Below are 16,601 nucleotides of genomic sequence, written 5' to 3' on the forward strand. Positions count from 1 at the left end.
GCGGAATTGAAAAAAAAAAAAAAAAAAGGAGGTAAAGAGACCAATGTAGAGAACATTTCAGCGAACTGTGTGGCAAATGGCCTGAACTAAGGTAATGGCAGAGATGTGGGAGCAGATATTGTCAGGCCTTAGAGTATGAGAAAGACTCTCAGATCTTTGACTTAAGTGGCTGGGTTTATGGTGATGCTGTTTACCAAGACTAGGAATAGAGATGGATTTTAGGGGAAAAACATCTAGTTGGTCACCCCTCCACTGAAATTCTCTCTCTCCTTCCCTCAGTGGTAAGAGTTCTTTGCTGTTTCTCCTCTGACTGTCTGGTAACTTCTCTCGGCTCTGGTTACTGGAGTTTCTTCTTTGGCCCAGACATTCCTGTTGGCAATTCCTCTAGATTGGACCCTGGCCATTTTCTTCATTAAACTCCACCTCTTCTTGACATTTTTAAATCCTGATGTTATGTTGATATTATCTCCATATTATTTATTATCCCTCCATACTTTCAACTACCACCCTTGGGCTAACAACACTCAAGTCTTTATTTTCAGTTCCCAGGGTATAAATCCAACTGCCTACTCGACACCTTCACCCAAATGTCCCACATGTTCAGACTCAATTCGTCCACACCAAACACCTTTTTCCTTCTGAAACCTACTCCTTCCCCTCGCAACTCTTTCCTCTCCCATTCACTCACAGCCAATGGTTCATCAAGTCCTGAGGCTCCACCCTACAAAGGTACTCAATTTCTTTTGTTCTTTTTTCCCCAATCCTCTGACATAATCTCATAACCTACTGCTGATATGAAAACACCCACTCTTTCCAGATTCTTTTCCTGTCCCTCTCTCTGTCATGTTTACATCACAAAGAGGATGTGTCACTTTGCTTTCTTGTATGGCCCCTTTGTCATCAATTTTTTTTTTTTTTTTTTTTTTACTTTGTCACCTGTCAAAATCCTGCTCAACATTCAAGGTCTGGATCCAAATTTACCTTCTCTAGGAAGTCTCCTAAGCCTCTCTTATCTCAACCAAAATTCATTATTTCACCAAGTCTGTTTTCCTAGCCCTTTGCTTCTTCTACTAGACTGTGAAATCCTTGAGAGCCAGGGACATGTCATAGGCATTTTGTAATAAGATAAATTTAGCAAAGTTTGATAAATACTGAATTGAATTGATGTATTCCTTACCCTAGCCAGGCAGTCCTGCTTATAATCTAAGGAGGTGTCTTTTGTTAGAGGACCACATCCTTTTTCCCTAGGGGTAATTACCACCATTACCACCACCACCACACCATCAATACCACCATCAGCACTACCATCATAGTCATCACTGCCACCATCACCACCACCATCAATATCACCACCTTCACCATCACCATCACCACTACCATCACACCATCAATACCACCACCATCACCATCAGCTCTATCGTAGTCATCACTGCCACCATCAATAACACCATCACCATCACCACTACCATCACACCATCAATACCACCACCATCACCATCACCACTACCATCACCACCACCAGTACTGTCACCACCACAACCACCATCATCATCAACATCTTGGGCACTCACATACCAAATGCTTCATTAAAGCTTTTAATCTAATATTATTTAATCTTTAGGACACTTCTGCAAGGCAGAAATTTTAATGCCTGTTTTATTAATGAGAAGACTGAGGTTCGGAAAAGCTAAATAATTTGCTCAAGGTTGTACAGCTTGGTGAAAGGTTGAGCTGGTATCTGAAGCCAGAGATGCCTGATTCCAAAGTCAGCTACCCCTGTGCTTGAGCTCAGTTCATTCCCATGAGGCACTGGGTCACATTTCATGCCAGGAGTCTTGAAAGAAAGGAAACAAAGGACTGTCCTAGCAAACACCATGGCCTCCGTGTGTTTGCACGCACGGCAGGACCTGCCAACAAAAGAGGGCAAAGCGTGGCCTATCTGTGACCTTGGCTCTTCCTCTCCATATCATGTTGGGCTTCCCCTACCACCATCTAAAATAAGAACTCTGCTTGGCATCCAGTTCTCAGGCATCTACTGCCTCAGCTACATCCTCATGATAGAGGAACAAGGCCATCATTATGGGACAGCTTTTCTTGTCGTCCTGTTCACTTTCATGATTTATTGTGGGAGGGACAGACGCACATCACAATCACCTGGGAAGCTTTTCCAAAATATACACGCCTGCCCCAGGCCCCTGAGGATCTGATCTGGCCCCTGGTTGAGAGCCACTTGTTTAGCACATTCATTTCCAAGGTCCGCAATTCTCACTGGCCCTCTTAACATTGAAGACTCCCTCGTTCTTCCTCCAGACAAATGTTCTTCCTGCTCAGATGTAGTCCTACCATGCTTGGAATTGGCTTCACTGGCATGCCTTGATCTACTCTGCTTTCTTTCAGTCAGGGGTTCTCAACCAGGATGGTACCATCTCACAGGAAGGCATTTAGAGATAAATGTAGAGGTATTTATTTCTTGGATATCACAACAACTAGGAAGACTAGTGGCATTTACAAAAGGAGGATCAGAAATGCTAAGCATCCTACAGTCCCTCACGGTGAAAAACTGTCCCACTGAAAATGGCAATTGACACCCCTACTTAGAAAGACGTTTGGCTGGAACCCAGATACTCTTGATTCAAGGTCTGAATTAGCTTCTGCAATGAACAGCATCCTCTCGGCCTGGCTGCCGCTGTGTTCCAGGGGCTGCTCTCCACTCACCGTCTTTCAAATTCCCTCACAGTCCACAAACTATGGGCAAAGGGATTCTTAGCTTTCAAATCTATTTGTGTAATACTTAGCTATCAAGGAAGCATGTCTCATCTTCATTTCTGTTTCCATTTAATCTAATTTAATCCCCTGCCCACGGCACTGAATGTTTCATCTAAAGAATGGGAGCAATGGGAAAGGGAGGAAAAAAGCAAGGGGCCATCGCTGCCTCATGGGTGCATTTGAACTGTCATGTCTGATCATAATTCCAGGTTGATGAATCCATCTAAAACGTGGCTCAATGCTGACTCTGTACCAGAAGTCTTACCTCTTTATCCTCTCCCAGGGACTACTCCTTTCTTGCTTACTCAGGCAAAAGCAGTGTGTAATTAAAGGTTTGTAGTAGAGGCTTTTAATGCCCACCCATATCTGGCTTTCCTCTCCTTTTAGATACACAGGAGGATGACATTTTTTTAAAATTAATTTTTGGCTGTGTTGGGTCTTCGTTGCCGCACACGGGCTTTCTCTAGTTGCGGCGAGCGGGGGCTACTCTTCGTTGCGGTGTGCGGGCTTCTCATCGCGGTGGCTTCTCTTGTTGCGGAGCACGGGCTCTAGGCAGGCGGGCTTCAGTAGTTGTGGCTCGTGGGCTCTAGAGCGCAGGCTCACTAGTTGTGGCACATGGACTTAGTTGCTCTGAGGCATGTGGGATATTCCTGGACCAGGGATCGAACCAGTGTCCCCTGCATTGGCAGGCGGATTCTTTACCACTGCGCCACCAGGGAAGTCCCAGGATGATGTTTTCTCACCCTCTTTAGGGTGAAGCCACGTGACCAGTTCTGACTGATGGCTTGTGAGTGGAAGGATACATGTCATTTCACAACTCTGCAGAGTTGAATTTCCCTTTTCCATCAGATCCAATCTGAACAAGCTATTAATTTATTGGCAGTGCTCCAGCTGGAGACTCTCCAGCGTTTCCTTCCTTTGCAGCCGTGATGATGGGAGCTGGTGTTAAGGAATCTCCACCAGCCTAGCCCTCAGATAACTATCCTGAGCAGAGCCCCTGTTGACCCTCACCAGACGTGGAGCAGAGGCAGAGATTACAAAGGTTTATACCTTTGTTGTTTTGCGTCACTGACAGTTGGGGGATTGTTTGTTACCATGGCATAACCTAACCTACCCTGATTGATTCAATGTTCTCTTACATGTTTAGATTCTTTTCATCTCGCGCATAGATCATGAGTCAGAGAGGCCTGGGTTTGAAGCTGAGTTCACCACTTACGCTGACATTGGCTAACCTTGTTAAACCTGTTTCCTCATGTGTCAAACGGTGATCATGACTGTGCCGGCCTTACGTGGTCGCGAAGGAGATAACTATATGGGATCATACAGGCAAAGTGCTTATGCAGTGCATGGCAAGGGCTCAGAAAACCGTATTATTTCTTCTCCTTATTGATCTAAAATTGACTTTACCTGCCCCCCTGTCCCAAATCCTCACTGGAGCCTTTAGCTTTGACTGCCTGGAGTCCTTCTAATATATTTCCACATAAAAAGCAAATAGTCTGGGACAACTTCCTGCTTCTCTTCCATTCCTGACAGCACCCAGAATAGGACATTGTTTGCAATAGGCATTGTCATCTATGATTTTAATGGAGCACACACTTGTGACTGGAATTGAGAACATATTTACGCCAAATGAATGAAAGACTCAGCTCTTCCAAATGGAAGAAATCTAGTTACTATTTTCAGTACAAACCTGGCATGTCTGGGAAACATGTTAGGAAATATCCAAGTACCCACTTTGTCTTTTGTTGCCCAGTAATCACTGGGAGAGGTGAAATCTAGGCTCTTGGCCACACATCAAAAATTAGACACACATTCTCAATTAGCATAAAGCAAATCCTATTTGCACTTATGTGACAGCCAAGTCTCGCTAAGGGGTGGCAGAGTTTGTTCCTGGACCACTGGGAGTCCTTCAGCATTGAAGATAGTGGCAGGTTATTTTAGGACAGGTGCCTTCCTCCAGCACTCCAGGATTCTATTCTCAGCTTAACACTGAGTTTTACCAGGTCTCCACAGCTAAGGAAACTAGAATTACTTGGCTGACTCAGACAGAAACACAAAACAAAGAGTTTTGTCTTATTTATTTTTATTTTGAACCATAAGCCAAACCTTCCAATTTGCAGGCAGTTCTACTAACTATTACCTGACCTGATGAGTCCTCTCCAAATCTGGAACTTAGTCGGAGGAACACTGAAAACCAGCCATAGAATTCATCTCAATACAAAAAAAAGGCATTCCTGGCTCCTGAAAAACTTTATTTCCCTGATGCCTCTTAAAATTATTATCGTAGCATTTTCAAGGTACCTTCTAATGGACTCTGTTTTCCTTACTGAGAGTCAAGTTTGCATTTTTGTTACTGGAAGACTTCTTCCAAAGCATTTCTGAAAAAAGCTACGTCTTTGTGTTTTAACACATCTACAGAGATGAATTTCCCTTTTCCATCAGACTCAATTTGAACAAATTATTAATTCATTGGATCTTTCAGTGCATTATAATCAGATGTCCTCAGAGTCCTATCCATCAGTTAAGCCCCAGACCTCTGAAGCATCTCTGTGGGCTGCATAGGGTCGGAGTCCCTGATACTTTCAATCAATTTTTAATCAATGATTTAACAGCAGAGCAGTAGCTCCTCAATTAAGTAACCTTAACCGCCTTATATACCATCATTTCCTGAAACTCTGATGCAGGGGTTTTTAATTCCTGGAATCTACCCAGGCGTATGCCATGTGTTTCTCATTATGACCCAACTGCCCAGGGCAGTGATGAGTGGAAAGAGCTGGGCTGAGAGTCAGCAGCAGACATCGTCCCAGCTCTGTCATTATCTAATCCTAGGTCCTTCCGCAGGTCACTTAATCCGGTGGGCTAACAAAGATTGAACAGTTTTCTCATCTGTAAATTAGAGACAGTAGCACTTGCCCTAGCAACCAAGCAAGGTTGTCTATGGGACATTTGCGAGATGGTGTAAGTGCTGGGAGACTTTAGTTTCGACTCTAAAGATTTCTTTTGAAAGTTAATATTTGGGAACCCAGAAGGTGGTGAGGTTCCCAGTCTAACGTTATAAAAATCTGCTTAATGACCATGTCCCTGGAGTATAACACATAGGAATGGCCCTACAGATCATCACCACATGTGACCATCCAATTGTGGATGCTGGGGTGGATCTGGGTGAATGGCAAGACAGGATCCCCTTGTATGGGGAAAAGAGAAAGAGAAAATTGGTGTTGAACAAAAAGGAAGTCATGGAGGAAGGAGCTGGGGGGTCTAATGGGGAAGCAACACACGGTAAGCCTGTAGAGGGCCTCTGCAGATGGAAGGATTTATTGGGTGACAGGCTGTGGCTTTGGGAAGTCCTAGAACTCAACTACTCAGGGCTTACTGCCATCCTCCAGCACACCATCTCCTCCACTCCTGCCCCATCCCACCATTCTATTTTTGAAGTCTGTAGGGCACACATGAATACAGCCAGCACTTCCCCAGACTCACGATGGAGAATCCACTTTTTCCATTTAGGTGACTAATAGCTCTCCATAAAATAGACCAATGTGTGATACATAAATATCTAGTGTAATAACAGAAGAGCCTTGCAAGAGGGGAAAGGTACATTCATGTCTGGCGGTTGGTCAACTGGGTGCATTAATCTTAGAGGACCCCCTGGAAGACTTAAGAAGGCCAGCTGCTCCTTGAGTGTTTTCCTCTGGACAGAGCCCTTCTAAATCTGACTTTTCAAATCCCTGATTGAATTCCCAGCAGTCTACTTTTCCTGACTGTAACCAGAAAAGCATGCTCGAATGAACATGAAATTCCATCATATAAAGCCTTGTGAAGCCCAGTCCGCCAGCCCCGTCGCCAAAGCCACTAATAATGCCCTATTGTGTTGCTGTGGTAGTCTAGGTTATCATTATGAAGTCTTTGCTTCTGGTTGAGAAAACATGACGTTCCATTAAATGTATAATCTGGGTTTCTTCCAGGCCAGAGACACATCCTGCTTAAAGCTGAAATAAGCTGAGATTTAATGTCACAGAAAAGAAGAGAACCATTCGCTGGGAAAAAAGGGAGTTGAGGGGTTGGGAGAAGAACGGTGAATTCAGTGCCTTGTGAGCCGTTGGTTTCAGCCTGTAGACAGTGTGTTGATGGCCAGAGGACCTTAGAAGCCCAAGGAAAAAACGCATCAGAATTCTTTCCCTTTGCACGCTGCGACAGTTGGGTGCTGGACAGCACTGTTTGGGGAGATTCTTTCTAGGACGGAAGACCATGTCTTTAGGGACCAGCCAGGGGACTGTTTGCTATCACTGCCTTTTGGTCCATCCCCCAGCTCTGGGCTCCACAATCCCATAAATTAGCCTGACTCGAGATGGCAAGCTGGAGGTACACACGCTTATCACACCAAGCTCTAGCAAGTTTCTCATTCAGCACAAAAATGTCCCTCTCTTCAAGCAATAGGACAACCAAAGGAAGTCAGAGGAGTCCACCTCCATGTAAAGGTAGGTACTTGTAAAGATGTCCCCACCATTTTTTTCCTGGAACATTTTTGGGTCCCCAACATATTGCCAAGGATCCTATGGTGCATTTAGAAATGTACTCCAGGATTAAACATGAAAGAGGCAGCATCCTCTATCATCATGAGGGACTTGGAGCTCAGCAGGCTGGTTAGACAGCCTCCTCACACTTGAAGTGAGTTTTTAAAAACTCAGGACAGGACTTCCCTGGTGGTGCAGTGGTTAGAACCCACCTGCCAATGTAGGGGACATGGGTTCGAGCCCTGGTCCAGGAAGATCCCACATGCCGCGGAGCAACTAAGCCCGTGCGCCACAACTACTGAGCCTGCGCTCTAGAGCCCGCGAGCCACAACTACGGAAGCCCATGTGCCACAACTACTGAAGCTCATGTGCCACAACTACTGAAGCCCGTGCACCTAGAAGCCAGTGCTCTGCAACAAGAGAAGCCCCCGCAATGAGAAGCCTGCCCACCGCAACCAAGAGTAGCCCCTGCTCTCAGCAGCTAGAGAAAACCCGCATGCAGCAGCAAAGACCCAATGCAGCCAAAAATTAAATAAATGAATAAATAAATAAATTTTAAAAACTCAGGATAACTTATTTTGGTTGAATATAAAAGTAATATATGTTCTTTGCAGAAAAATGTGAAGATTCAGAAAAGTGTAAAAAAAGAATTTAAAAATCCTACTTTCTACAGACAGATACTACTACATATTGGGTAAATAGAGACATATACATGTGTGTGTTTATATTTTTAGAAAGGTAGAATCATAGTGTATAATGTCTGGTAACTGTATTTTCACCTAAGAGTATATTATGAGCATTAAGTATTTCTCCTAAAAATGTCTTACAGGGCTTCCCTGCTGGCGCAGTGGTTGAGAGTCCGCCTGCCGATGCAGGGGACGCGGGTTCGCGCCCCGGTCCGGGAAGATCCCACATGCCGCGGAGCGGCTGGGCCCATGAGCCATGGCCGCTGCGCCTGCGCGTCCGGAGCCTGTGCTCCGCAACGGGAGAGGCCACAACAGTGGGAGGCCCGCGTACCGCAAAAAAAAAATAATAAATAAATAATAAAAATGTCTTACAAGCATGCATAACACGCGCACTCAATATCATGTGTGTATCATGTCTTATTAAATCCTCTGTTGTTAGACATTTAGGTAATTTTCAGCTTTATTATCACAAACAGCACTGCCATGAACATACACATGGGCACTTCTTTCTGACTATCTTGGATTTTTCCTTTGATACAGGTTGCCAAATTATCTTCTTGTCTGTGCTACCCAATACAGTAGCCACATGTGGCTATTTAAATTTAAATTAATTAAACTTAAATAAAATAGAAAGTTCCTTTCTTCAGTCCCACTAGGAACAATTCAGGTGTCAATAGCCACATAGGACTAGTGGCTACCATACCGGAAAGCACAGATAGAGAACATTCCATCAACACAGAAAGTTCTACTGGACAGCACAAGTCTAGAAAGACCAAACAAATTTATATTTTCGTTAGTAAGATATGACAATGGCCCTCCCTCCCACAAGTTGGGCAATACTGAATATTATAATTCTTTAAAAATCTCTGCCAACTTAATAAAAAGTACATCTTGTTTGATTTTTCCATTTATTTGATTACTAGGGAAGTTGAACTTTTTTGTTTATTGACTTTCATTTTTTGTGTGTGAATTATTTATATAGTAAGCCTGTTTTCTATTGAGATGATCTTTTTAAAACTGCTTATTATATATTAAGGTTACTCTACAGAGGTGAATTTATGTTGCAAAAGTTTTTGTAACTTGTTATCTTTTATTTATGGCATTTTTCGTTTATAGACATGTAAGATTTTAATATATTTAAATCTTTTTGTAGTTTTCTTTATTGTTTCTACTCTGTTTTTAAAGCTCTAAATCTAAGATTACAGTAATACTCATCTACATTTTCTTCTAATTCTTTCAACACTTCCTTTTTAAAATGAAATGTTTAACATTTAAATTTGCAAACCTCTTGGAATTTATTTTTGTGTGTGGGGTAAAGTATAAATCTAACCTTTTTCTTTTCCCATGTTACCAACCATTTGTTCAAAAACCATTTTTAAAAATAATGAATTCGTTCTCCACTGATTTGAACTTCCACTAAATGGAAGTACATGTCCTTGGATCTATTTCTAGATTTTCTATTATGTATACCTATTTTTTGGCCTTTACCATCCTGTTCTTTAATTAATTTGCCTCACAATACATTTTAATATTTGGAGGTATAAGTATTTCTTCATTATTCTTTTCCCAAAATGTTTTAGCTCTTATTACGTTTTTTTTTCCCCTCTAAGATAAACCTAGAATCATTTTGCTAAATTCCTCTCACCACCAAAATAAGTTTTTTCAGAACTCTGATTTTAAAGTTTAATTCATTTTATAAATTAATTTGGAAAGAGTTGATATCTCTACAGTGTGGAGTTATTCCATTCAGAGACATGGTGATTCTGTCCTTTTTTTCAAATCTGCCTCTATGTTCTTCTGAACTGGCTTTCTTTTTCTTTTTCTCTTTTTTTAAAAGAACAATGATAGGCATCACTGTTTTCAGACACAGTCTCTGAATCTGTGAGCTGGTGCTCCCAGGCTCTAGAAGTAACAAAAGACATTCCATTTCTTAGCATTGAAGTATATTTTCAGTATCCACCTTCTCATAAATCTCCAAGAAAGAGATCTCCCTTTTCATCCAAAGAATCTGGAGTTCAAAACAGCCTTTACGGAAAAATTCAAACTCCAGGGGCAACTGCAAAGCGCATTTGGTGTCTAGCTGGCCAGCTTATTTTGCAGGACTCTTTTTCCAACTCGCAAATACTTTCCAGTCTGTGAAATTAATCTCCCCACCACTGTAACAGCAAGCGCCCGTCCTGGCAGTGGGGAGCACACCAGTGTTAGCACGGATCTCCTCTGAGGGGCTTTTTATTGTTAAAGCTGCTTTTTAGTAGATAGCATGAAACTTCCTTGAATGACTGTGGCTTGGCAAATCTAAGGGGGATTGGTCAGAGTTCAGCTCTCCCTTGAGCAGTCCTGAAGCCTCATCCATTTTCGCAAGGAAACCAGGGCTCCTCCACCACCCTGGTAGCCCACGAGTCAAATCGCCAAGAACTTGAATTCGCCTACATCAGGGTTTCTCAAGCCGAGAGGGAGGAGGAATATACCCGCAGGGGACTTTTGGCAACTTCTAGAGACATTTTTGCTTGTCACCGTGGAGAGACGGTGGAGGCAGCGCGGGATGGGGGTCAGGGGTGCAGGGGAGATTCTGGAGGGGGGTAGTACCGGCATCTAGTGGGTAGAGGCCAGGGATGCTCAACACCCTGCAAGGCACAGGACGTCCCCACGACAAAGAACTCCCCAGCCTCAAACTCAATGGTGCCGGGGTGGAGAAATCCGCCTTGTATTTTCACTAACTTCCCAGTCAGCCTACATTCTATCATTAGGAACAAAGATAAAGCAATATGTAGGACAGTTTTTAAACAAGAGACGATTGACTTTTAAAAGCCCACGCCTCTTACTTTACACATGCCTGAAAGTTCGCCTCTCGTAAGCAAGCTTTTCTCACCAAGGTTTCTAAAGCAAATGGAAAGGGTTCACGGAAACGTAGTAGGTCGACAGTATCCTTACACTCCCATCCTCAGACTCACGCGCCTCGGTCAAGAGAAAGCAAGGTAGAAAAGAATTTGTCCCGAGAACAAGCAGCGACGCCTGCCCCGCCGGCTCGGGCAGCGGCGAGGGAGGGGGAGGCGCGCCCCGTCCACAAAGGCGCAGCGCTGGGCGCACCGCCGCCTCCCGCGGCCCCTCTTGGTCCCTGGAGATGCGTGCCTGTCCCAAAGCCACACTGCCAAGGAGCCTAGCCCGGGGAGCAAGCATCACCAGCTTAAACTAGGGTGGAAAACTCAGGGCACTTACTTGTCCAAAATGAAGTACAGGTCAAATCCCCCGTAGCAGGCTGGACCCCCTTCCTCCCTGCGTCCCCCTTGCCCGGCGCAGATGAGCACAAAAGTGGCCAAAGAGAGACACTTGAAGCCAATGCCCAGGGCTTTCTGCTCCACGGTGGCCATGACCTGCAGCCCAGGGAGAGGGTAGGGTCCTCTCCTTCCCACGCTCCTCGAACTCGCCAGGACCCTCAAGGGCGCGCCATCCGAGGGGCTCTCCTCTCGGGCCTTTTATTCCCCCTCGCTCTCCCGAAACTCCCCGGAAGCAATTGTCTGGAGGAGTTCAAGGTTTTCCTTCTGGTTTCCGCTAAGATTCTGTTTCTAGGTTTCAGGTTTCAAGAATCCCAACGCTGTAGTCCGCTTTTTTAAAGGGGTTGTTTTTGACTCGGGCCGGCAGGCCGCTCCGGAGGCAGCGCTGAGGTTTTGAAATTGAAGCAGTTCCGTGCTGATGGTTCTTTGTCCCAGATTTTAAATATTATGGGGTGGGTTTTCAAATTGTTCTTGATTGGGGGAGTGCTTTGCCCTTTCTCCCTCCTCTCTACCCACCCCCCTTTCTTATTTTGATGCGGGAAGAAAGTTCAAAGGGTGCCACCTTGTGGCCAAGGACAGCAAAGCACTCTTCCGCGTTCAAGGGAGCGTGGGTGTGCCCGTTTTCTTATTCCTTCCGTTTTCTCACGCATCTTCCCTTTCATTCTGCATTACCTCTTCCCCATTTCTACTTCTTTCTCACTCGCTAGCCTTTTTATCCTTGTCCTTTCCTTTCCTGTCCTACGTCCGCTAATAAGGTCACTGTAAACGTTTGATGAGAACTTACTCCAAGCACTATGGCTCCGACCCCAGGCTGGGACCTTTGCAAACAAGACACTGGGCAAATGAGCAGAGAAGAACGGGCCTTTGTGATCTGAATCATCCAAGTGACCTTACTATACACTTAGCGCAGATCATAAAAGAGACTGTTGGGATGCGGTCATGTGGCTGAAAGCAAAAACAGTCCCACACAGAAAGCTGTTCCTGCCTGGAATAGCTGAGTATGCTATAGCGATTGTCTTCATCTCCAGAGTTTAGAGATTCTGTGATAAGTTCTTTTCAGCCTGTGAACTTCGACTTTTTTTCACCCAATCTTTGATTTAGGACAGAGGAAGTAAACAGCTTACAAGAGGGTGAACCTTCCAAGAAGTTTGGGACTGGCAGGGAAGCCCTGTGCAAGCGTTTCTGCAGTGAGGGATCCTCTTTAGAGTGGGCTCTGGGCCCCCGTTCCCAGCCAGAACTCAGTTTTAGCTTCATACGTCTTCCATTCTGGGAATCCTCAATACACACTCTTGCTCCATTTTTCAGGATTATTTCTCCAGACACTCATCTTCCCCTCTGCTTGAGAGTCTCTAAGTTTTGGAGATTCATAATGCATTGCACCAGCTTGCCTCCCAAATGATCCCTAATATTCCTCATCTCCTGGTATTCACACCTCCCCTCCCACACTGAATGAGACTGATCTGTGTGTAATTAATAAGATACTGCGGAAATGATGGTGTGCGACTTCTGAGACTAGGTCATAAAAGATACTGGCATTTATCTTTTTGAATTAGAATTTTCTCCAGATGTATGCTCAGGAGTGGGATTGCTGGATCATATGGTAACTTTATTTTTAGTTTTTTAAGGAACTTCCATACTGTTCTCCATAGTGGCTACGCCAATTTACATTCCCACCAACGGTGTAGGAGGGTTTCCTTTTCTCCACACCCTCTCCAGCATTTATTATATGTAAGCTTTTTAATCATGGCCATTCTGACCAGTGTGAGGTGATACCTCATTGTAGTTTTGATTTGCATTTCTTTAATAGTTAGTGATGTTGAGCATTTTTTTCATGTGCCTGTTAGCCAGCTGTACGTCTTCTTTGGAGAAATGTCTATTTAGGTCTTCTGCCTGTTTTTTGACTGGGTTGTTTGTTTTTCTGATATTGAGCTGTATGACCCCAATGTTCATAACAGCACTATTTACAATAGCCAAGACATGGAAGCAACTTCAAAGTCCATCGACAGATGAATGGATAAAGAAGATGTGTAAATGGACTATCACTGAGCCATAAAAAATAATGAAATAATGTCATTTGCAGCAACATGGATAGACTTAGAGATTATCATACTAAATGAGGTAAGTCAGAGAAAGACAAATATCATATGTGGAATCTAAAAAAATACAAATGAACTTATTTACAAAACAAAAACAGACTCACAGACATATAAAACAAAATTATGGGTACCAAAGGGGAAAGTGTGTTTGGGGGGGGTGATAAATTAGGAGTTTGTGATTAACATATATACACTACTATATACAAAATAGGTAAACAACAAGGTCCTATTATAGCACAGGGAACTATATTCAATATCTTGTAATAAGCTATAATGGGAAAGAATCTGAGAAAGAATAGATAGATGATAGACAGATAGATATGAATGACTTTGCTGTAAACCTAAAACAATTACAACATTATAAATCAACTATATTTCAATAAATAAAAGAAAGATATTGTAGTTTCCTCCTTGCTCTCTTGGACCACTTTCTCTGGGGAGCCCAATGCCATGTCATGAGGTTGCTCAAGCAGCCCTATGGAGGAGCCCATGTAGTAGGAAACTGAGATCCCCTGCTGAAAGCCAGCATCAATCTGCCCGCCGTGTGAGTGGCCCTTCTTGGAGGTGGATCCTCCAGCCCCAGTCAAGCCTTCAGATGACAGCAGTCCTGGTCAACATCTTGACTGCAACCATATGAGAAACTCCAAGCCGGAACCACTCAGCCAAGCCAATCCCAGATTCCTGTCCCACAGAAATTATGAGAGAATGAATGTGTATTTGTGTTTTAAGCCTCTAATTTTGAGGGCAGCTTGTTATGCAATCATAGACAACTAATAAATGCCCATTACCATGTTAAAAATTTCAGGCTATATTTAGGATATCTTTAGGATATCTTTTGGAGAAAAATGTCTAACCATATTTCCCAGGCTTATTTCACCAGGAAACTGTTCTTTCTAAAAAATACCTACTAATAACTACTCTCAGAAAAAAATAATTTGGGGGAGATTAAAATACTCTAACTTGTCCAAGTCTTCTTTTCTCATACCCTTTCCCTCCCCAAAGGATTGAAAACCCACCCTGGTCTCACTGCAGCTCTATAATGAGAATGAAGGTGAGGAAAATCTACAGAAATTAAGTGGGTAGATGAAAGCAGAAAATCTAGGGGAAACTGATTAGGAGAGGAAAGGAATACAAGATGGAAAAACATAACGAAGGGACTTCCCTGGCAGTCCAGTGGTTGGGACTTTGCCTTCCAGTGCAGGGGATGCTGGTTTGATCCCTGGTCAGGGAGCTAAGATCCCATTTGCCTTGTGGCCAAAAAAACAAAACATAAAACAGAGGCAATATTGTAACAAAATCAATAAAGACTTTAAAAATGGTCCACATCAAAAAAATCTTAAAAAAAAAAGGAAATAAAACGAAAAACATAATGGAGAGAACATTTGTGGGTGACAGGATTGGCAAAGAATAGGAAAGGGCTTGAACTGGAAAGGGATTTGGGGGAAGTTTATGAATGTCTTCTCTCATCCTCATGCTCTAGGGACCTCTTTGGTCCTTTCGAGTTTGGTTGACAGGGTAATGTATTTAGACGTTTATAGTTTAGAAAGTTAGTCTGGCAGGGGATCAGAAGAGTCCTGATAGAACTCTTCAAAGTTAGAGACACCATTATTAAAGATAGGTGAGGGAATTCTCAGGGAGGAAGGAAATTCAGTATGAAACAAAGTTATGGAAAAGGGGAGAAAGTGGAAGCTTCTCCCTTGGAACAAAGATGATGCTTTAGAAGACAGAAAGGTAGTTAGAGGGATTCAGGTGCTTGAATGACCAAGTTGTCTCTGCCTTTCTTTCAATATTCTAGATAGAGGTCTGTTAATACATGTTGACCATTTCTAGATCTTAAAAGTGACTCTACCCTTCTCTCTCACTCTCTCTCTAGCCCAGAGAAATCCATTCCAGGTGCACCTTCCAATTAGAGGGTGTTTTGCCAGCCTCACTCACTATGGAGAGATGTCCTCCAAATATGTCCATGAAGTGAACTTGATATTGAGCTATGGAGATATGATTATTCTCAGAGAATGTTGAAGTAGAACAAAGGTGTCCAGAGTCTATAACAGGATAAATGAAGTGCCTGGTATGATACCACTATGGTGGCTCAGCAGGTCCACAAGAGGAGACATGTTCAGGTTCTTCAAACTGGCAATATTTTCCTTTGGTTGTGAGGATGTAACAGACTTATAATTAGTGCATGTAGGGAAATGGAGAGGTGGATCAGTCACTTGAGGTTGGAGGAGAACTTGGGAAGAGTCTCCAATGGGTTCCTGTTAGCATGTCCCAGATTAAGTTCACAGCTCAGAGATGTTCAAGTATCAATATTCCTTTATGCAAAGGTTATCATCATCTCGAGGGAATGCTCAGTGCTCTGACTGGGCTGAGGTTGATTCTAATCTCTTCCAAGGACTCCTGTTTCCTGGAGGAGATTGACTGGCCTTCCCAAGTTCCCCAGAGAAAGCCAAATGGGGTTTGGAAGGAATTCCTCTGCCTCTCAAACTCAGGTCAGTGGAAGAACACTATAAACGATGCCTGGGCTATGGATAGACATTTCTGGGGTTGAAGAAACACAAGGGCAAATTAACCATGCACGTGGATGTGTCTGAGTGATAATCTGGCAGTCAAGCAGAGAAGAGCTTCTTGAATGAAGAAACATCAACAGTGCTACATTCTGTGGAAGTTGAGAGCATGAGCCCTGAGAAAACCCCACTGACTTGACACGTGTCATCTTGTCAACAAGGAGCATGCCGGTGGAGCAGTGCATGGGGACATTAGACTGCACTGGGTTGCTAGGAAGGGGAAACTTCTATTTCAAGAAGAGAGAGGGATAGGGGGTTAACTTGTGAATGTTCGCATGTTTTATGACACAAAGAAGGATCCCAAGATATTTAAGAATACCAAGAATTTTGAGTTCGCTGCCTTCCAAAAAATTGGAGAGTTTGCCTTACTACACTGACCATCTTAAGGCTTTAGCCCTGCACTCTAATCGCTTTTCTACTGAATTTGCCAGTCTTCGTTCTTTGAGACAGAAATTGTTAAATATGACCTTCCTGTCTACCAGCCTCCAGTGACTCACTCTCCCTTATTTGTCCCCCACTCTCCAACACATTTGACTGAGCCCCTTTTGTCAAGCTCTCGAAAACAAAGTTTGCTATCCCGATCACATTGCCATCTAATCTTCTAAGAATCCCACTGGGCACCAAAGGACCATTTGTCCAGTTTCCTGGCAAAGATTTTGGAAGATGTTCCAGATAACAGAGACTACTCAAGAAAATTTGGCAA

At 43.5% G+C, this 16,601-nt stretch overlaps 1 protein-coding gene across 1 annotated transcript in view; it reads right to left on the reverse strand.

Moving 5' to 3' along the window:
- ANTXR1 (ANTXR cell adhesion molecule 1) overlaps positions 1 to 11,421 on the reverse strand; it is a 238,563-nt gene extending 227,142 nt beyond the window's left edge. Inside the window, exon 1 of the mRNA XM_024738187.1 lies at positions 11,183 to 11,421. Within this exon, the coding sequence (XP_024593955.1) occupies positions 11,183 to 11,334 (152 nt within the window). The 5' untranslated portion in view covers positions 11,335 to 11,421. The remainder of the gene's footprint in view (positions 1 to 11,182) is intronic.
- Positions 11,422 to 16,601: the final 5,180 nt, after the last annotated feature.

Source organism: Neophocaena asiaeorientalis, unplaced genomic scaffold (genome assembly GCF_003031525.2).
Source record: "Neophocaena asiaeorientalis asiaeorientalis breed wild unplaced genomic scaffold, Neophocaena_asiaeorientalis_V1.1 scaffold756, whole genome shotgun sequence".
NCBI classification, from domain to species: domain Eukaryota; kingdom Metazoa; phylum Chordata; class Mammalia; order Artiodactyla; family Phocoenidae; genus Neophocaena; species Neophocaena asiaeorientalis.